Source organism: Calliopsis andreniformis, chromosome 10 (assembly GCF_051401765.1).
Source record: "Calliopsis andreniformis isolate RMS-2024a chromosome 10, iyCalAndr_principal, whole genome shotgun sequence".
In the NCBI taxonomy this organism is placed as follows: domain Eukaryota; kingdom Metazoa; phylum Arthropoda; class Insecta; order Hymenoptera; family Andrenidae; genus Calliopsis; species Calliopsis andreniformis.
In genome coordinates this window covers 16,785,525-16,807,946 of record NC_135071.1, presented here as the reverse complement: position 1 = coordinate 16,807,946, position 22,422 = coordinate 16,785,525, and the positions used below count along the sequence as shown (strand labels likewise).

Sequence of the window (22,422 nt, the reverse complement as noted above, 5' to 3'; positions counted from 1 at the left end):
GTGCTATGGATTACGTTTCGTTCGTCGTTTAATATCACTCTTACTGTACTTTGTAGATAGACTATGATCACTTAGGTAACGAGTCAAAATTAAATCTTCTAGATTCTCTAAGAAACAGATTTCTCGTGATGGAATCTTTATCAAATGAGTAAGTACACTGTTTCTACTTCTACAGTAATTGTATTAATTATTAGCAATTAGGCAGCAGACATCAGCCTTCTTACAAAACGTTTGTGCGCTTTCGTCAATCAAAAGATCCTTCTTGGAAATGTAAAACAGTTTATGCAGCATTTCCCATTTAGATTCGAAGAGATGAGATGTCGATTGAAAACGCATTGTGACTTTGGTACAGCAGTTCGTAAATAAAAGTCACAGTGCAGTAAGAAAATGACATTATTTTCTGTTTTTTTTTTTTATGGCAAATGGCTGAATGTGCTTCCTAATCGTAAAAAATGTCAAGCATTTGGTCCTGTAATACCTAGTTTCTTATACGATCGTAGAATTATGCAAGACACACTTCAACACTAAGTTAACAATCTGATTCTTTAACTTTTTGTATATGTTATCCATACAGAGACTCGTACTTCTTCTTTTATTAATAGACGTCGCGAATAACAAAGTATCTCTTAAATAAATCTCTATAATAAAAAAATAATTCTAAATGCAGACATAATATGACAGATTTAAATAGTGTAATTCCTTTTTTATATGAGTATCAAATATCGTCAAATAAATTCTCATCACTACAATTACAGCAATTTTGCTCGAATAATTAAGAAAAACTAGTTTTCCAAAATTAAATCAAAAGTTCTCTTTCTTTCAATCTGCGAGCAAATCTTCACTTATTACAGCATCTCATTTTGTATAAAATCTTGAATATGTACCAAAATTCGTTGAAATGAAAAATATTACAAGTGCCGTAATGAACAATTAAATGCATCAAATAATAGAGAAGATTTATACTATGTACTTCAGAGGAATAAATTACACATCTCAACACTACTCTGGCAATCTGTGAATCAGTGCTCTCTATACCGACTTGAAACCTTACTGCCATTGAATACACTTTTATTACACCTGGTTCCTTCTGTGTACACGATACAAATTCTCTCCATTATCCGATTACAACATGTCTTAATTCATTCTGATTATATAAGTATAGATTATTGCGTAAAAATGTTGGATACTTGATAATTCCATGGACTGTTTTATGCATACCGCATATGATCTACAGTAATACTGTATACCAGCAAATGCTGCTTCTGATAGCATAAAACATGATTATAGTAATTGGTACTCATTAATTGACTTAGTTTATACACTTATAATGCTTCATTTAAGTAACTGCCCTTTCTCTTGTATCACAACTAGGCGGTGTACATATCTCTTACGATTCTGTTTAATTTGAACCTGGTTTTATGCTTGTGTAATGGTATTTAAATTTGTTCGTCTCGTGCAAGCAGATAAATATTATAAATAAAGTGTTATGATTATTAGAGCATCATAATGAGTACTATCATTATGATATTACATATTTCCATACGTCTATGTATATGCAGAATGTCAACAAAATGGGTGACAAACTTTAGAGGTGTATAGTACCCGCAGTGTTTGTAACTCATTTTTTCTTTAACACTTTGTATATGTGGCTTGTACATATATATATGATATATCTTTTTTCTACATATTCTCAAGCATTTCGAATAAGGAAATGCACTATATTTGACGCAAATATACAACATAAAAAATAACAAAAAAGAGAAAACAACAAAATCAAAATATGTATACAAATGAAATATGCTTCTCTATACATATAACTGTGTTTGAATGTTAAGGAGTAATTTAATCTTCTGCTAAATTAAATCTATTGTCGTAACATAACAGGAGTTCTATTAGTAAAAGGAAGACACTATCAAAAGAAAGTCTCATTGTACTTTGAACATTGTGTTCAAATTCTGTTAGTCATTTGTAAATTAAACTGTGGTAACTGCACATCAACTGAACATAGTTAAATGGAAGTGTTAATGTTTTAGTTTGAACAGGACCCACGTTCTACTCTTTTCTGCATTCCAAAACTACCTTATACTTTCACTTTATCGTTAGAAACAGGGTGCCTGACCTAAGTTACTAGTGAGACCTATGCATAAATGCATTTATCAGCAGTACCATTAGTTATTGTTACTTACAGACTGATATATAGTGGGCCGACCAACATTATTAGAATTCATATTTGCTCTCTGAATTGTTCTATCTTCGTATCTGGTGCTTCCTTGACTTGCCATTGGCCGGTTCAGAGTGCTGCAATCATAACTACACTTAACGTAGAGCCAACAGGTTCAAGATCGAGTTTGGACTCTGCCCAAACAAAATTATCAACCAAAATAGAAGTGAATCCATAAAGCATATACTAAAAAAATAATTGCAGAGTCCAAAAACATAAAAAAAAGGTAAATGAATGACTCACACAAATAAAAAGTAAAGATTAATTTAGAAAATATAAAAAGTACTTGACTGTAACATGTGTAATTAAAATAAAAAACTATGCATCAGTGTATTTACTTACACTATTAAAACTAACTAATAATGAGCAACAAAAACTGTTTATTCATCGTTAAAAAACATTTTCAAAATTTGAATCAATTATAACAACTACAGCGACTTCTGTCGGCAGATTTTCGCGACGTTCAAAGTAATGCGAAGGTGCTGCACGCTGCACGGAGTCGTGAAATGAAATTAATTCTTCAAATAAAAGGTAAATTTTTTAAATATTCTACACTGACAGCTATATAGCCAATATATTTTTACAACGTTTAGTTATGTACATATTGCATAATGTATTAAAATCGTGTATTTATAAGTTTTAAGAGTCATAGATGCAAAAGTTTTGACAATGTTAGAAAAACATCCTATCGGTTATTTGTAGCCAAACAAGTCAGTCTTAGATAATATTGTATATTTACATGGCCTTTGTTTTTGTCGAGGCTTAAGCTAATACATATTGCATTATATGCATATTTGTACCATATGTTAATGTTGATATGGCATCGATATTTTTTCCAAAATAGCTACAAATTTTCGCGGTTGCTAGCTCATCCCCTCCCGCCACCTATCAAGCTTTTCGCGAGCTACCAAACTGTAAGGAAAAGACGTTATTTCTTCGGTGCGAGTCGTAGAGGTCAAACGCTGTAGAGACTTCGTGATTATTAGAGTGAGTGTCATGTATTTATTAATGTAGAATTGTTTTAAATGCTACTACTGCTTTTATTGATTTTCTATTACTACTTTTACGTAATGTTAATAGACTTTTGAATAGAATTCTATCAGATATTTTAATCAAAATTTGTAACCAACTTTAGCGTCTCTTTTCTGTTCTCCATCGCATATCAATTAGTAGTTTACACGTTAATTATGGGTTTTCAAAAAATATTTCAGGTTTAACCGTTATTAACGGCGACATTTTTATATTTATTTCAAAATATTGAACTTAAATTCGTTTTTTTCTGTTACAGGTCTCTGACTAGAATCGAGGACATTGGCGCTAAAGTGAAACGACGCCATGACACTTGTCAGTTAATTCAAACGAATGTCGCGAGAAATCGGTTGAACTTGAACTTCCGGTAGAATTTTTTTTAGACAATTTGTGACCGCGTGCAATGCGGTCGTTGAGTAAATGTTTGTCGCGTAGTAGGGAGAGTTTGTTTTTGTTTTGCAGAGCATAGCTGCTCTGAGTGTATAGTGATCAGTCACACTTTAGATTTTAGAGACACGCGATATTCGAGTCAGTGTTTTTGGCGTATTATAAATTAATTCAAGAGCGCCACAGAGCTCTAATGACGCGAATAGAGTCAGTGTTGTTCGTCAGCTAATATTTTCTAGTTAATTGATAATCTTTTATTTTTACTTTTTTTTTTATTTGGAGGAAAACTTGATGTATCGGTATTTAGAGTCAGTGAAGGTTCCTGTGTTGGCGAGTGCAGGTGCCGGAACGCGAAGAATAATGTAAGTATTATTTTATTTCGTTAGAGATTTATATTTTCGAATTTAAAAAATTTAAAAGTGATTTTCTAATATTTGTTGCTCTTTTTTTCAGGCCCAGCAGACACCTCCTGGGTAATTCGTCGTGCTGCCTTCATCCCGTGGGTGTTAAGGTAAGTCATATTTATTTTTGTTATTATTTTGCAAACATAATAACCGCGGATATGTATTAACAATTATGAACAATATTTCTCTCTGTGGAAAATTACTAATGACTAACCGTTATCGAATCGGGAGTCATTTTAATTTCATACATATTTTAACTAAATATATTTAAAATTAATTTAGATATATTTAGTTAACTTCAGTTAAGTTTTTAACCTTTTGTGTGGGTACTTAGAGAAAAGCTCACTTTTTAGAGCAAGATAACTGTTTTATAAAAATTGTATCAGAAGGATAAAAAGAAGTGTTTTTGTATAAAAAGGAGTAAGATTGAACAAATAGTTTTTGAAACTTTAGACATTAATGTCAGGAAATGTTTAAACTATTTTTAGGCAATAAATAAACAATTTTGTTGCTCGATATCATTGCAGAAGCACACAAGATAAATATTACATTGTTTTAAAGTTCAATTCCCTTTAAAAAAGTGCTATAATCTATTCCAATATACTATAAATATATTGGACATTAACTTCCGTTCCATATGTAGTCTATAGCTTTACCTGTTTGCATTGTTGGGTGAATTAGGCCCTGAATTCCGCGCTGCCACCGTTTTCGTGACAAAATCCTGCTCCTTCCATCCATGCTTCTTGTAAACGTCCCTTAGCTCTTGATGCTGCCACATTGTAAACAAGACTTGTCCTGAAAGGACACCAAATTTTAGCTAGATACTCGATCACACAGGCTTTCAAAAATTAGTACTTCTCAAGGCTGTCAAAGAGCACCGTCTTAAGCTAAATTACAAAGGTTCAAAATATTTGAGCTATTCCTCTTGCCTGCAAATTTAAGAACACGTGGCGTGTACTTCTGACGTTGCCTAGTAATGTTCATTAGTCTGTCCACGCCTCCAGCGTCCAGCAGTGAGCGCGAGAACTCAGCATTTTTCTTGATAACTTCATTTAAAGTGGCTAGAACCGCGGCGATCGTGTCATCACTTGTCCCCTGATCGTGCTGGTTGTTTCCTGAAGGTAACTTTTGGATGAGGTCGCGCATTGCATATTTGCCTATTAATTCCTTATTACGCTGGTCTATTGCGAGGTTCCTCAGCGCTGTGGCTACAGCACAAACCACACGATCAACCTGAATAACAAGTACAAGAACAAAGAACAGATTAATATGTATATTCTATATTTAATTACTCTTCTATTGAACATTATCTTGGTCTTCATATAGGACATTTGAGAAAATAGTTTCATACCTCCATTCGTAACAGTTCTACTAAGATTGGTAGTCCTTTCTCCTTCCTCACAGCTGCACGTATTTCAATACTAGGCTGCCAATAGCAAGCCGCAAGGTTTTGCAAAGCCCCAGCAGCTGCTTCCAGTGTCTCTGGGTTTGAGCAAGTCTGCAAAAGCTTGAGATAGGATTGAACCACTTCTGGTTGCCACAACAGCTCCATGCCTCTGACAGGCTCTGTCCTGGGACTGGTTGTACGAGAGGCTGTGGTCTCCTTCTGCACTGGCTGGCCATCTTTCTTCTTCTTACTGCCACCGAAGCAACCCAGATTCTCACCTATGGCATAATAATTTGAAACTGATATAGTCTCTGAAACTGATCAAATCCATTTGCTCTAGTAAACATTGCATGAATCGCGATACATTGATTCTTATTTAATGTTCCCTAGCGTGGCGTTGAATGATTTCAGCGCGAAGTTTGAAATTGAACAATAGAAAGTACATAATACCAAAACTGGGTCTGGTTATGAATGATAATCTAGCGTGCAGTTGGTGTGTAGCTCAGAATTATGAATGATGCGAAACTTAGGGATTATGTTGATATTTCATGAATAATAACTTTCACATCATCGCCACTACTTGCATCAAGAAGCTGTAACTACTGAAGCATATTTAGGCCAAAGGTACAATGCATGGTATTCTGTAAATATAATATCATAATCCTAGAACCTGATAGCAAGCAGATACAAAATGCACTAGTTTCTTCTATTAGTTAAAGGTATAGTTAGATGCACTTTACATTCTCAGTCATGTTGGAATTATTTTACGTAGTAGAAGTAATCTTTATTGCTCTCGATAAAGATAAGGATAAAAATGTGGCTAAGAAGCTCAATATTTGAACAGTGATTAGTAGAACGATAACGTTATTTTTTTAAGATAAAGTAATTGTAAGTGTATTTCTTGTAAAATATCGGTTTCAATCAGAAGTACTATCAGCAGGTTTGCAGTGAAACCGATGAGTAATCGTCGCAAAGTAAAGCATGCACTAATTGAATTTTCGCAAAAACTGCAATTAAATTAGGATTTGGAGTAACAAGAATGTCTTACCTTGACATAAACTGTACGCTAAAAAGATTGAAACACATTTTAATCCATGCTAAACTAGAAAAGATATAACTTCATATTTTTGTTTTCTAAATTTTACACATCTCTTTCCCTTCAAACGAATAACTTCAAAAATATGAGACAGAATCATGGATCTACCCAAAACAACATATCAGGCCACATTTACAGGTGAAACAAGTCGAAACAATAACGAAGATACTGAAGCCAATTACAATACCTCGAAAAGAACAAAAAATAAAAGACAATCTGTGTAGTGATCTTCGCTGCCATGTGCTATTTTACTAGATAATCATTGTATCTGACAAAAAACTGAACGTGTTTCGATATACCACAATCACACTTAATTTTTCCATCAAACGTTTAAGCGGTTTCAATGACAATCCCAGACAGAAGTAAGCATCACAACGAATGTTAGAGTGTATACAAGTGTGAAACCATTTTACTCGATTCAATAGGTGTATGGGTCTATCTACCAATTCTAATAACTACTTCGCACATTTCACACTGGGGAGTGTATCAACATTGTCAATATACGATCAATTACTGTACAGTACTCTCATTGCAAAGCAGGTGTTAATTACATCTTTCGATCTTAGATCACTCTATTCTCAGGAATACAGAAAACTACATCTAAAACTAAATATTGAGCCTACCATTAACAGAGCCACTTATCAATTGCTTCGATCTACAAAGTCAAAGGATCGATCTTCATATTTTCTTAAAGGAAACAATATAAATTACACCCGATTTTTAATGCCCGCTTAAAAGTGCCTCTCTCAAAGTCGGTTCGCTTTCTGCGTTATCTTATCGCCGCCCGATGGAAAGGTGAACCCCCCTTATCAGCGCACACACAACTCGGCCGCATGCGTGTCCCCGCATGCCCAATGAGGGAGACCCATGTGTTTGCCATGGCAAAGGGAAGGTACACTCGTCTCATTCTCAGAATGCAACACAGACAGAGTCGAGCTCGGCTCACCTTTAGCAGGCGCCGCCACCCTGTTCTGCACCGTGGACTGAATCGGATGCTTGTCGTAGTTCGGATCCTCGACCTCCTGACACCGATAGCTCAGATTTCTCAGGATGCACACGCAATTCTCCACGATTTTGTTGCCGATATTGGACTTCTCGATGGCTGACCGCACGACGTACAGCAGGGCATCGACCAGGCCCTCGCATTCGCGCAATTTCTTCCTCGCATACTCCCCAGCGCTGGACACGTTTCTGAGGACGCCAGAAGCGTTCCTGAACACGGTCGACCAACAGGTCTCGCCGCTGGAAGAACTGGGATCCCAGCCACTGTGGGGAATGATTATATTGTTCACCACCATCGTCACGCCGTCGTCGATGATGGACTTCTTCAGGTCCTGGAAACAGGGATTCGAATAACACATTGAATATTAATATAAAGAAGAATTCACTGACTCTTTGTTAGAAAAGAGAGAGACTCACCTCGCAGGAAGATAGGTTCCACAGCACCCCAGTGACCAGCTCCTTCACATCCGCGTCAGACGTCCTACGCAACAAATTGATCAGCGCAGGCACTCCTCCAGCATTCTTTATAGCCCTCTTATTCTCATCGTTCTGCCTCCCATAGGACAAGTTCCTCAGCGCGCCACAGGCGTTTCTATACACATCAGGATTATCGTGATCCAGCAGCTGCACCAGTGGAGGTATGCCACCCAGGCTCCGCGTCTTCTGCTTATTAGGGTCGTCCATGTAGCAAAGGTGCTGCAGATACGCGGCAGCGTTCGCCTTGATGATGTTGTTCGGGTTGCTCAGGAAACCGATCACCTCGGACAGGTTCGGGTCCCTCCATCGCGTCGACTTCTGGTCGTCGTCCAATGGGCTAGCCATGCCAGGTACTACAGGGTGCCGAGACTGTAGTCGCTGGAGATGCACCTCGTCTTCGAACATCCCTGGTAGGACTCCTGAGGTCAGGGGGACAGGATGACCCTCGTCGTAGCCTGGCATGTCGCTGGGAACCGCGACAGGACCCACTCCTACGGCGGGGCCATAGCCAACGGGCCCATAGGGGGACGGAGACACGTAACCATAGGCCACTTTGCTCTCATCTGGCGTTCAGGTGAAAGTAGAAGATTAGGACTTGAGCTGGCGGCGTCAGGAGTTGGTTGATACGCCTGGCGTTGGATTGAAGCGCGTCGCGAGTGGAAGGAACATGTTCCCATGATGGAACTGGAGTCGATATATGCTAAGTTTGGGTGCTCTTAGGGTTCGATGGGTTCCTTCTACTCGCGACTCGCGGAGCGCATAATTCACTTGCATTATCCGTGGCGTTTAGTGGAATATGGACCCACCAATGAAGGTCGACGATGATAGAGAAAATGAAGCTGAGCGAGAATGATACAGCGAGAAGAGAGAAGAAGAGGCGTAGGAAAAGAAAACAGAAGAGAGAATGCGGTTAAATAAATAATCGATGTGTCCCTACCATGAGGATGCTGAGAGGGTTCGCCGGAGTCATCCATATTCCAAGAGTTGCTGATTTGATCTAGAGGGAAACACAAAATAACAACGAACGTCAGGCATGGAGATAATTAAAGTGAATTATGCTGTGCACTGGTCAGACGGATAGTCGCGGCGCGCTGCAACATGATAGCTGAATGTCTCATTATGGCTGCCCTGTCTGGGTCAGCCTCTCTGACCCCGTTCAGAAAGCGGAAAATGAAAATATCGGATTCCATCTCTGCAGGGGTGAACGACGACTCTGCTTCGAGGTTCCTCTAGTTAAACGTACCATATTGATCCCCTGGACCTCCGGGACTAGGAGTGATACGATAGTGATCCTGCAGAGCGGGATTCAGACCTGAGTCGATGTCGTTGTAGCCACCATCCACGTATGGCGCCGCCTTGCGCAGGTATTCTTTGCAAAAAGCAGGACAGACAGCGTTATTATTGGACAATCCTAGGAATCTTGATCACCTGGCGCATAGGCGAGGTAAGATGTTTCTTACCATGAGGAGGTGAGGCACGACTGTGCTCCGAGGGGCTGTGAGGACTGTGGGGGGAATGTGAACGTGGCATGTAAATTCCATGAGGACCTGGGTAGCCAGGCTGCGGTGGATAGCCCAAGTACGCCCCATAATGCTCGTAACCGACCATGTAAGCGTCTGCAGGGTACTGTGGGTCCGCATGCTGGTAGTCCTGGGACATCAACGGCACTGACATGTAGCTCACCGCACCTGGATCGGGCTCCATGTGTGACACCTCGCGGACCACCTTGGACACGCTCGTCACCTGGGGAAAATGCACAGAGGACTTGAAGAAATGTTATTCCTAGGATTTTCTCGATTTTTGAGATCTATATAACTCTTGAGATTTTCAAGATTTTTAGGATCTATACGATTCTTGAGACTTAGGAGATTTTCAGATTTTCAAGGGTCAACATTTTTACAATTCTGAAGTTCCTGGGGATTCTAGGAATTCTGAATATTCTCAAGAGGCTCACAAGTCTGAAGATTCTTAAGATTTTAAAGAGTCTCAAAGCTCTCAAGGTTCTCACAAGTCTGACGATTCTCAAGAGCCTCAAGTCTCTCAAGATTCTCACAAGTCTGAAGATTCTCAAGATTCTCACAAGTTTGAAGGTTCTTAAGATTCTCAAGACTTGCAAGAGTCTCAAGGTCCTCAAGATATTTAAGATTCTCAAGATACTGAAGGCTCTCAAGATTCTTAAGACTTTCAAGATTCTCTAAACTTTCAAGATTTTCAAGACTTTTAAGGTTCTCTAGACTTTCAAGATTTTCTAAACTTTTAAGATTTTCAAGTGTCTCAAGATTCTCAAAATTCTCAAGTATTTTAAGTTAAGAAACTTCAAAACTTCCACAATTTCACTTTGTTCATCAATTCTAATTACCAAGTCTAAGTTCCTGCGCATTTAAAGCAACCTGGATTTTAGACTTCCACGACGACAAAATTGAACAACTACTACATGAATTGTATGCAAAACCGTGTGTCCCTGGCTATGAGGCTCAGAGAAGCCACAAGCCCCTGGCGAGGAGACACTGTAATTGGTCATTGTAATGGATGTTTCTGGAGCGAAGGAAATCCTCGCTATTCGAGCCGAGGCCATTTAATATTCGCGAAAATTATAAATAAATCTCACTTGCTGAGTAGACTGCTGCTTATGCGCCCGGATGAGTAATGGATCCTCTTGCACAGACAGATGGGACGAATGCAACGAGTGGGTGTCCGCCTGGCCGTTACTTCCGTGGTAATCTGCATCACTCTGTCCGCTGTAAGGCGTAGCAATGACTAATTAGGGCCGCGTTCTTTCGCATTTAAGAGGTATAATCAAGTGCACTCTCGATTGCTTACGTGTACTGCGGCATGTCGGGACCTTTTTCCTGGAGAACGCGTCTGGAAGAAGAGAAGACACACTTGAGGATCCATGATTCGCCGTAATCGCGCAGAAACGTTCACAAGTACAGCTATGATAATCAGGATCGACGAATCCTGAGGGGAAAATATAGAAACGAAAACCGCAGGCAAGCGGAGAGTTGCATCGTTGCAACAGTGCATCGGAACGTGACGAACCAAACGAAATTAAACGGCAGAGCAAAGAACGGGCCACGGGCCGAAGGACAAAGCAACTAGAAATACTTCTAATTACGCTAAACTACGTGTCCTCGTCAGACACACACAGACACACACAGAAACGCACACACTAGTCACTTTCACGCATGCAAAATGAAGGCGACACTGGGCTGATGGTTAGTGCGACTGAAGTTACTCATTCTGAGAGTTACGTGTACGTTCCCCTCCACGTGATAATGATCGATGGGTGATCTATTCGCCGATGTCTCGCGAGGTCCCTGATCAACGCTGAAAGACTTCGAGAATGTCATCCTTTTCAAGGAGACCTGCATCTTCCGTGCTCTGAGGGATTTTTATCAAATATTGATGGAACTGGGGATTATATTTCAGAGGGATGTTAATTTTTTAGAATCTTCTTTCTAAAGAAAGAAATTGTGAGAAATTGTGAGACAAAATTATTACCATCGCAAATGTTGCATATAAATAATATGAATATATACAAGGTGAGTCAAGTAATTATATCACCTGGATCTTTTTACAAATTGTTCTACAAAAACATGCTTCAAACGAAAGATGTTTGCTATCGAGGGAAACATACTCAGAATACCAAACAGCTTTCATTTGAAACATTGTTTCGTACAATAAACAGTTTACAAGAAAATTCAGGTGCTACAGTTACGTGATTTATCCTGTATAAATTAGGATTTGTGTGACGTATATTGATTCTAATTTTTCAAAAAGAATTAAGATGAAATCTGAGACTCCACATTCTGCCAACAACTGTAAATTTAGTTACACTTTCGCATGGTGATAGCGATGTTTGAACAGTACAGCAGGGGTTAAAATTTCATCAGAATCCCCGAGGGCACAGGGTAGAAGGGTCTCCTTGTTAGTCGGAAGCCTCTCAGGCAAGTCCTCCGCACGGATCTCTCGAGGACACCGACGAGGCTTGAGCCAAGCGTGTGATGGAAAGGAGGGACGTTGATTAGATGATCACGGATGAGTCGATGAATTGTACACTCGCGTTCAGAATGACTAACCTCGTGGGGATTAGGTCATGTTAGTCACCTCTGCGTGATCTCAGTGCGCGTAATGCTGTGCTCCTGTCTCTTCTCGATCCGACGATTCACCAGCCTGACATCAACAACACAATCATCGTGGTTATTAGCGGTGCAGAGTCTACGTGCTCGCGGGGTGGTAGGCTCGAAAAGAGGGGATGGTGGTTGTAACTGTCTTTTTCACGCAACCAACGACCCATCGATTTTGGCTCAGCCGCCGAAGAAAGATGGGACGATCGAGGAAAGGGGCGAACAGATTAGAACAGAGAACGTTTCTTTTTTTGCCTTTCGCCAATTGCGTTACACGAGTTTTGCTCTTGAGTTGAAAGAGAAGCAGTTCACGAAGTGACACGACTCACGAGGACAGAGAATGTAGACTGTAGACAGATCGGTTTAAACGTCTCTCGACTTTTCGAGGAGAGAAAGACACTTACAGACAGGAGTCAACCAGCTGATTATTTGACATACCAGCTGATTATTCGTGCCTTGCCGCTCAGCTGTCCTTGACGTCTCCTGAAAGCACACAGAGAGGATACAAGATTAAAATACATAGTAAGAAGAATCATCCTTCGAAGTCATTACACGCTATAAGCTCGCAACTCGCTAGGTACAACACACAAGACATTCTTAAATAATCAATTCAGGGCGTTAGTACCTGACACTTTTTCGAAGGCAAAAATAAGTAAATACAAAAAATAAAATAGGACGACTTAAGTGACCACTCCCTACAAACTCGTAATTCGGTTCACCTCAGAAAATATCATCATCCTCGCGTTATCAGTTTATGGAATGGACGTCAAGTGGTTGCTTTGTGGCAGGTGAAAGTGAAAACAGAAATAAAGGAAGAGTTTCAATAAGCATCGAGTTTATAACGAGAGAATATTGTAGTGAACGAAGTTCAGCGAGGATCGCACCTTCCGTGTTTCACTTGGGGATAAGGACTCGCGGCGGAATTCGATTATAATGGAACTCCGCGGATCACCTGATGGGTTTACAAGCTACCAAGAGAATAGGTAGTTCACAAACTAGGCTACCCACGAGTTCGCTAACAAGGGAAGCCTCCAACTTGTCCCCCTTCGATTTTCCTGCACTTCTCTGGAGTAGTACGGAGACCCTTACTGTCATTCGAGATATGTTGGACAATCAATAATTCTAAAGATATAAACGATTAAAGTTACGTATCCTCCTCGTTCTCTATTCACCAGCTGTTGAAGCTTGAAACTATTCGGAGCAAATGAACTTTGCTGTGAGCGGAAGTCAGCTGTCAAGTAAAAGGGAAGTGTGAGATAGTTGTTAGTTAACTCACAAAGAATCAAGCACTAAAATAATACAATTTATTAAATTACAAAACACAGAAGCAGAGCAGAATTGTACATAATTTAATTTCTCGAGAGCACAAAGATTTAAATGTCTCTATTTTTAATCAGAGGCATTTGTAACAAAATGTTACCTAAAGAAAAGCAAGGTAAAACCCGAAGTCCAAGAACGTAAATTAACTGAAACAAATTAGAAGCGAAATGTTGAGTTAATGCGCAACGTTTGTCTTTAATTGGTTACCGAACTCGAGGGCTGCATAAAATCCTTGCATTCTCTTTCGAGTCTCCCTGCACAAATATAATTACCATCCAAGTATTGTAATCATTTTATCGTCGTAACAAGTTTTCAAGTTCGAGCGTGTTAATTTCGCCGCGTACAGCCCCTCCAAGATCCACCCTTAGGAAACAGTTTGGAACAAGCAAGCGGGACAATTACACCGCAGCGAAAAAGGACAATTCCAGCGATAAGTGGAAACGGAACTTTGTTAGTCGGACAGAATCCACGGAACAAGGCTGAATCCTTTTAGAAGGCCCTCCTCGTCCACAGCTCCTCACGCTCGCTGAATTCGTTAGTAAACTTCTCTCGGCACTTTTTCTTCCTCTGCCGATGTCTACACGTGGAACACGGGGTAATCGAAACTCGCGATAAAAGAGCGTCGCGGCGACAAATTAATTAAACACTTTTGCCCGTTTTATATTTTAATGCTGAGCCGTGTTAGCTGCGCTGCGAGCTACGCGAAAGTGACGAAATTAATTAACGTGCTCGTGGATCGGGTAAAAAGAGAGGAGGAAACGTTAATCAAAGCGGTGGACCCGTTGCGAAACGAAATTATCGTTTAACGAGGATCCCTGCAGCTGGGGGGGATTTTTGAAAATTCTTTCTGCAGTCCACCACGAGGTGTCCTGAATCGATTCGAGGGCCTCGATGGCGCAGCCCCGATTTCGAAATGAACTAACTTCGACGTTCTTTTAAGAGATGAGGGAAGTTTTTCAGAATACCTTTTAGATGTATTTTCTTCTGGGAGTTCGAAACTAGCAGTAGTTCGTAGATATCTTTTTTTCTTTTTTGTAGAACGCAGTGAGTGTCTGCTAATTTGGTACTTTTGAAAATGATACCAAGTCACAAGTTCCAGCTGTACGTAGTTATTATTTTCTTTCATAGTTTATACATATATTTTTTAGCCAAAATGTGACATTAATTGTGAGATGACCTAATAGTATGCTAATTCCTGCTGACGTCTGTAAAATGTGTGGACACTCGATCTTAAGTAAATCTCAAGTGAATCCTAAGTACTATACGGTCTTCCTCACTATAGCTAGACCTAGTCCAATTTATGTACATCATATTTAGTCTCATTTTCCTCATAAAAATATCTACCGATTCATTAGTGCCATTTTCACAAGAATAAGATAAAATACAATATTACCATACAATAATTATATCGTAGAAATAAGAATCATCGAATGAGAAGAAGTTTCAGATTCCTGAAACAATAGTTCACTCGCTTTCCTCAAAAGAATCATTTCCCTACCCCCGAATCGATCGATTCACAGATTTCTCTCTCATTTAAATGAACTCTGAGCTTCTCTCTGTCACTACCGAAGCCCAAGAAATATAGTAAATCAAAGGGTTAAACGTTAACAAGCCCCTTCTTGACCGACTAGCCAGAGTCAGTGGAATCGTCCCTGGACCTCGAACTCTCGCATGAAAAAGAGAATCGAAGACACGTCGCTCGAATGGAGTGCGGAAACGCTCGAGAATTAATTGGAAGCGTGTAATAGGGCAAGAACGATTGCTCGCGAGAACTGCTTGCCCAAGCGAGAAGCTCCCGACGCGTGCTTCTTTTTTCGAGGAATAATTACGTTAACGTCGATTAGGAACGCGGGTGAATACCAGTGACATCGATTTCCTCCCTCGGCCCAGCCTGAATCCAGGTCGAAAGCGCAATAAGAGAACCAGAACTTAAACAAATACCCCTCTCTGTTCCAACCCCTTCGATTCCCCATCTTCCACGTCTCCTTCGCAATCGAACCTCTGCGCGCACCCCAGCGCTCACCATTGTCGCGATCTTTTTCCCTGTCTCGCCCGTACAACCCCCATTAATAATTCCGACGAGGAATCGGGGAAATCGATTCCTTTCTGCCCAAGAACAGTCCCTAGCTCCACGTTTCAGTCGTGAGAAGTTTTCAGAGAAGTCAGTCGATACGTTCCATACGCCCAGGTGTGTCAGTGGTGGTGCACGTGAGTCAAATGTGTTGCATTTCATGCAAGATGCATCGTGATAGATATTATTGACGATTCTGGGTATTTTAGGGGCTCTTGGTGGAAGCTGCATCTCTAAACGAGCTAAACGTTCCTCGTCGATCGTTCTTCGAGCTCCACGCGAAATCTCGCCCCGAGTAGTTAAGACCCGAAGCAACTAATTGCTACGCAGCTAACGAAGCGGGCGATTCGAAGCTCGTTGCAACCGCAACACGTCCATTTGACCGAAATTGCGCCCCACTAACGAGCCCTTCTTCCGTTTTCCTTACCTAGCACCCCTGGTACTGCGTCACGTGTCGTCGTGAGGGGTAACATATAGCCAAGGTGCAATTTATGGCGATTGTTCTTGCTAAATATGTAAGCCTCCAGCTTGTTTGCGTATAATAGTGGAGTTAACCCTTGCACTTAATGCTCTATTGCTGTTAAATGTGTTATGAGTTTTTAGTGTAGAGTGTTAAATGAGATGGAGGTTTGGGGAGGGTTGGAATTTTTATGATTTTGGGAACTTTTTATAGGCACCAATGAATTGGTGAGGTTTTTCTAAAGAAAATGAGCCCAGACACGACATAAATCGGACTAGTATTAACAGAAATCGATTTCAATGCATTTCCCCGGATAAGTGACCACAGGGTGACTTATTAGTAAACGTAGTACGATTTGTATCGTGTTTGGGCTCATTTTCATCGGGAAAAGCTGGTGAATTCATTCAATCTGTATTCAGAGAGATGTGACACAGCTACTACAAATTTGAATTTTTACAGCTACTTCTTTTATCGCGCCTTTCTCACACTAACAATGACATAAGCAATGTCTATAAGTGAGAGTCACTTAAAATCCTCAGATTTCAGTAAAGTTCGTCCTAGCTGTATTCATAACCTCTAAGAATCAAAATCTTTTCATCTCCTCAGCTCTCTACTTTCGAAATCCCTTCACGAATCCCACAAAAATTCTCTTCTTCAACGTCTCAGTTGAATGTGTTTTCGAACGCCTCTCGTAGAGGCGTACGTGACCTATAAAAATTCGTGGAAGCATAGTGGGACACGCGCATCGGCAGAGGAATAAAAATTCGACGAGATCGCATTATTGACAATGAGATTTCCACACGATCTGAGGGAAAGGGACGAGGCGACGGATGGGAGGAGGAGGTCTGGTGCGTTCCAGGGCACGCGTTCAACATGCCTGCTTTGAATGCATAATTTTCCAACGAGCAGAGCTGGGAAGAGGAAGAGAGGTCACAGAGAGACGGTGCACAATGGCGTTGTATGCGTGGATTTACGCGAGCCTTCGGCAACGTTTCTAAAGCCGCGTCCTTTATGGATTCGAGCTCGTAATTTTCATCAAACATCTCTCCCTTCAGTGTTTTTACCAGCGCAGTCAAAAATCTGTCGGCGAAAAAGTCGTAAAGGCGTCCCTCGATCATTCGAGCGAAATGAAACTCGATTACTGGAGTATGGCGAAATTTCCTCATGAAACTTTCGTCACCCGCGGGAATTTTTGAACTTCGTGGAACGAGCTATGGCACAAAAGTTTCGGTACGCAGCTCTGCAGGCGAAATTTCCCAGAAGCCAAACATCCCCGAAACGCTGAGCGCGCGAAATTTCCAAAATTCTGGAAACGCGAGATGAAACTCGTGAGCTGGGGCACCATAATCGTGACCGAACTTTTGAAGAATTTTACGGAACTCGCTGGACGAGAGCTCGAGTCACGGAACAACCATTGCGAGGTAAGAATATGCTGGCACGAAGTTCTGGAAAGTTAAAACATCTTGCGAAACCGTGGAAAATGTTCTTAGTGAATTATTGACACCAGTGGTCTGGAAAATTCGCGAAACTTTGGCGCCTACTGGGAGAAATGATAAGAAGAAAATTAAAGAGTACAGCTTCGCAGAATCTTCTTGGAGTTTCGAATTTATACAAGCATTCTCGGATTCTCACATTAGCGAGGAGCATAAAACTCTAGTATCCCCTGGAGGAAATTGTGAAATGAAAATTGAAGACTACAGTTTCACAGAATTTTCCTCGAGCTTTGAATGGGAACAAATGTTCTCTATACAAAATATAGTTTCACTTAATCAGTGATGAAACAACCGATGGAAACAGTCAGTAACTCAGCGAATAGAGGACAGTCAATCCTGCTCGCAATCTTATCGCGAATTCATGACATTCCAATATCCGTCGCCGCAGCGAATCCACTTCGACGCGAAATAATGAAATTAATCCAGAAACTGTTGGCGAACTACTTTCAATCCGGGATTAAACAGCCCTGAAGAAGTTTGAACAAGCTCGCGGCCCTTTCGACCTATTCTACGGTAGAAACTGGGGAAAAATCTGGGACAGCGTCGCCTGAAGCAGCGTCCCGTACCAGCGGCTGGCGTATTAGATTTTTTACACGTCGTAGCGAATTTGTGGATCCCTTTTCGGGACAAATGTCCCTACGGCTATAGGGAGCTGCTCTACAGTCGCCATATCGATTTTCTTTGGCTGGAATTTCAGCGAGTTTCGCGATTTTAATCGTTCTTGATCTACCCTGAGGTGATCTGGGCCATTGGTATAGGTGCATGAAAATTAGAATATTTTAAATATTTGATATTTCGAATATTTGAATATTTAAGTATTTGAAATTTTGAATATTTAAAATAACTGAAATTTTAAATGTTTGAATGTTTGAAATTTTGAAACATTTGAAAATTTGAAAGCTCGACAATTTGAATATTTGAAGAATTCAGAATTTAAATGATTCGCCGCTTAAATATTTAAAAAACTATAAATTCGAGTATTCGAAAATCTAAAAACTCGTACAATTAAACCTCGACAAATTCAAAACCTAAAAAATGTGTATACTCTGCCATGTATCACTCTATCTACGCGCGACCAGTGCAACGCTGCACCTTACGCAAGTGCATGCATTACGCGATGCGAAAGGCCGATGCGTGAGAAACTCCGCACACAGGCTACGCTCTATTGTTTATCTTTCCATCTTCCATCTGCTGGATAACGCGGCCAGCCAGCAGCGAGGCAACGCGTCGAATTTTTCGCTGAAATAATTCGGCCGAACCGTCGTCGGTCGATGCAAAATCAACAACGCGGTTTACAATTGGTTTCACAGTGCACCGCTATGCTCCTGGTTGCCTGGCCCAGGACGAGCCTGCGGAGTCGGTGAGCCGAGAGCTACTGGCGCGTTACTAATTACAATCATTCATTTATGAAAGGCTCATTTCACGTAAGTCAAGAAAATCATCGAGGACTTTGGTCGTCGAGATGAAAGGATTTGATTAAACGCGACGTGCTCTCACATTTAATGGATACGCGAACCCAAACGCATGAATCGGTCACAAAAAGCTGCAATTTACGGTCTGCAAACTTTTTCCTGGTAACGAGTTGCGAACTCATAGCAATGGAAGTAACGCTGTATAACTCTGCTCCAACGTTTGTATAACAGATCGCCTCGCGAGTGCTACTCGTTACAAGGCAAAAGATTACAGTTCCCAGAGAGTGACTCACGAGGAGCCACCGTGTTGTAGGATATTTCGAAAAAGAAAGGAGATAGCGTCGTCCATCAAGCGCTGTTTGCAGCAGCCCCTACCTCGGCTAAAGAAGATTTAAGACGCGTTATCCTACAGAAATAAGTTTAGCCAAGGCGTGCTCTTCAGCCTAAAGTGGCCGCAGTCTTAATTAGTCTCGAGAGGGTTTGCTTAGCCTTATGGGAACGCGCGCGTGTGAAAATTAATTTAAAATGCGGCGGAACCCCAACGCTGCTGAGCTGCCGGCAAAGGAAGCTAAGTGGAACGCAGAGGCAATTTCGGTCTCTCAGGGTCCTCAAACAACTGGACCAACTGTCCTCTGAATCGTCGAACCGAGTTGAAGAGATAGCTGTCTTGATACAAGCTCGATGATGGGCTTAGATTTTCTTACAAACTAGTTTTTTTATTCAGTGACTTCAGTAATGCTAAAGAAATCTTTAACTAAAATTATTTCAATATAGAGACAAAGGTATAGCGTTGTCTCGATATAAGTACAGTAACACACTCACGTGTCTTTCAAATTATTCTCCCACTTTACCTAACTTTCGCCTTTGAGTAACCCAAACGAAGTCCCCCATACTTGAACGAATCTTAAAATCAAGTTTCTTAGCTTCTTCGATCTCCTAATCCCAAGTCCCGAGCTTATATCGAGACAAAACTATAGATCATATGCTAGGATCGCACTGGAGGCTGACAGTAACCAATTAATTTAAAAATATCGATAAATCCCCATGTCACGTAAGCGCAATGTTAAATCCTTTTTGAGGGGGCAGGATTTCATTTTAATTGGCTCGGCCCCCACTCTCCCTGCTGTTCCCGTGCACGCGTGACAAACAGTCGTAATTAGCGGATCTACCTGCCGCGTCTACCGTTTTTTTAGGAAGTCGTTAATTTCTGGTTATCAGCCGGCGCCATCTGCGGCGAAACCGAGAGTAGAACGCCGCTGGCTCGCGTATACATATTCATTAATGAAGTTTAGCCCATGTGCCCGAGGATTTCTAAACGCCCTAAACGTAATAGAGTTTGCACGGCGAAGGAGCTGACATTAAACAGGTTTCCTATTTCCTGAGACGAGGTAGCCTAGCTGGGGAATCAGTGTCGCGTTATGTATGTACTTACACTACTGTGCAGAAGTATTTGGGTATCCAGTGAAAGCTGATTCAAATTTATATATTTTTTTAAATTTCTATATTTCGTGTTTCTAATTCCATATATACAATTACTAGAACTTTCTAGATTATTAATGAAAATCGAGTGGATTTCGGTACAGTTATCGATGATCTTTAGGGAAGCATAGCGTTACAGGTGGAAATTTTGGTTTCAATCCTTAACTTGTTTGAGATCAGTGTATTTTATTGAAGATGTTCTCAGGGGTTAACGACAGTCATCTAGAAGTAGGTATAAAAGTGACTCGAACGTGCTCTTGGTTAATGAAGAGAGCTATTCCCTGACTCAACGAGTGGGTCATGGGTCTCCAATGTATTAACCCCTTCACCTACAATTTTCTATCGTAATGCAATCACCGTCGCTGCTGATCTGAAACGGGTGACCGTCCCAAAAAGAACCCCTCACTGTTGAAAAAGGTGATACCAGTCACAGTATTTATCTATTTTTATACTATCTCAATTGTTCATACTTCAGATGAATTTTTGATATGAAAAACAGATATTCTTTAATATCTAAAAAATAGATTTTTCATTCCCCTGCTCAAATCTCGCTTCATGGCGGAGCTGACCCACCGTGCGAGTTCACGGAAGCAGAAGTTCACGAGCAGAGGCAGGCTTAAGGAAGAATCGAGGGCTTTCCATCGGCAAGAGAAACGATCGGAGCAATTCGCAGCTCCTTCGAGACGAGATTGAGTTTCTAGTAGGCGATACCATCAATCAATCCCACGTCCCACGAACCACTCCTGGATCGATGGAGCGCCGCGAGTGGGTTCGCGTCACTCGGCTGCTCTTCGACGCTCGTCATCCGGCGTCCACGGATTCCTTGGTGTTTTAATAAGCACATGAATCGATTGAGTCCACACGAACTTCCTTCATGCGATAAGAGAACGTCCTCGAACGTAACACGGTTATAAATCGAACGATACTCGACTAGGGACTCTGGGGGATTTTCTGGTGTTTTTATCTGAAGAACCACTCTTCAAGTAGAAATGAAAATAATAGGTGTTATTAGAAAATTTACTTCTTCTGAATCAAATCAGTATCAATATCTACTGAAATATTGTTTAGAAAAATTGTCTTAAACAGAACTCCATGTGCATTCACATATGCCAAAGTAGGTACAATATTTTAAGCTTCAAAGACAATACTTTACAATTTCTCTTATTCCAATGTAAAGCAGTGAATTGATCAATTCTAAGTTTTCTTTTCCTTCATTAAGCTGATGGCAAGCTTTTGGCTGATAGAGCGTGAATCAATGAGAGAATTTAGAGGGATCCCCTGGGTGTTGATCCTTCCGTTCCCATTCACGAGTGAGGAAGATGATTTGATCCTTGAAACGTGGGACCATAGAGCGAATCGTAGAATGGTACTTCGGCCAGTGGAAGGGTGATTCGTGGCTCGAGCGCAAACGATGTATTAAAGGGCATCGATGGCCTGTATTATCGCGATAGGATCCCTGGCTCCCTGGTGCATCCATCTCTAGCCACTGATCTCCTCAAATAGATCAGCCTCTTGACACCGAACGTCTGGGCCACTCTACTCGGTAATTCTACCGATGAATCCATTAGCAGCCCTTTTATCAGCCCATTACCGAACCATTCTCCCCTTTAGCCTATCGCTACCTATTGTCCTCTTCCTCGTCATACGTTGTTTCATTTGATATCTCGAAAGAATCGACCGCTGAGAGCACTACGGAACTGTTACATCGTGCTTGTGCGACCAGCTATCAGAGAGGTCGAGGAGTGGCTAAGTACAGAGACACAGTGACTCACTTTCTTCGACGAGGTTTATTACTTTGACGTTTTTGAATTTTTTAACACTCAAATATTCAGATACTCCAGTTTCCAGTTCATATCTTCAAATACTGAAGTCTTCAGTTACACATATTTTCAGGTGTTCATATATTCAAATATTCGAATTTTCAAATATTTAAATTTTCAGTTGCTCATATTTTCAAATTTTCAAATATTCGAATATTCGAATATTCGAATATTCAAATATTTAAATTTTCGCTTGGTTTAAATGTTCAGTTGCTCATATTTTCAAATATTCAAATT

The 22,422-nt window shown here is 40.8% G+C and overlaps 1 protein-coding gene across 7 annotated transcripts in view; it reads right to left on the bottom strand.

Moving 5' to 3' along the window:
• Positions 1-22,422, bottom strand: part of P120ctn (adherens junction protein p120) — a 38,972-nt gene that overhangs the window by 1,181 nt on the left and 15,369 nt on the right. Inside the window, exons 2-14 of one of the 7 annotated variants that reach the window (XM_076387747.1) lie at positions 12,535-12,613; positions 12,111-12,176; positions 10,824-10,865; positions 10,612-10,741; positions 9,464-9,746; positions 9,247-9,372; positions 7,944-8,566; positions 7,471-7,858; positions 6,477-6,494; positions 5,393-5,706; positions 4,971-5,274; positions 4,698-4,836; positions 2,187-2,310 (exon numbers count right to left, since the gene is read on the bottom strand). In XM_076387747.1, the coding sequence (XP_076243862.1) occupies positions 2,187-2,310; positions 4,698-4,836; positions 4,971-5,274; positions 5,393-5,706; positions 6,477-6,494; positions 7,471-7,858; positions 7,944-8,566; positions 9,247-9,372; positions 9,464-9,746; positions 10,612-10,741; positions 10,824-10,865; positions 12,111-12,176; positions 12,535-12,566 (2,589 nt within the window). In that variant the 5' untranslated portion in view covers positions 12,567-12,613. Of the gene's footprint in view, positions 1-2,186; positions 2,311-4,697; positions 4,837-4,970; positions 5,275-5,392; positions 5,707-6,476; positions 6,495-7,470; positions 7,859-7,943; positions 8,567-9,246; positions 9,373-9,463; positions 9,747-10,611; positions 10,742-10,823; positions 10,866-12,082; positions 12,177-12,534; positions 12,614-22,422 lie in introns of those variants that run through there. The other 6 variants (XM_076387748.1, XM_076387754.1, XM_076387753.1 and 3 more) reach the window with 6 other exon arrangements.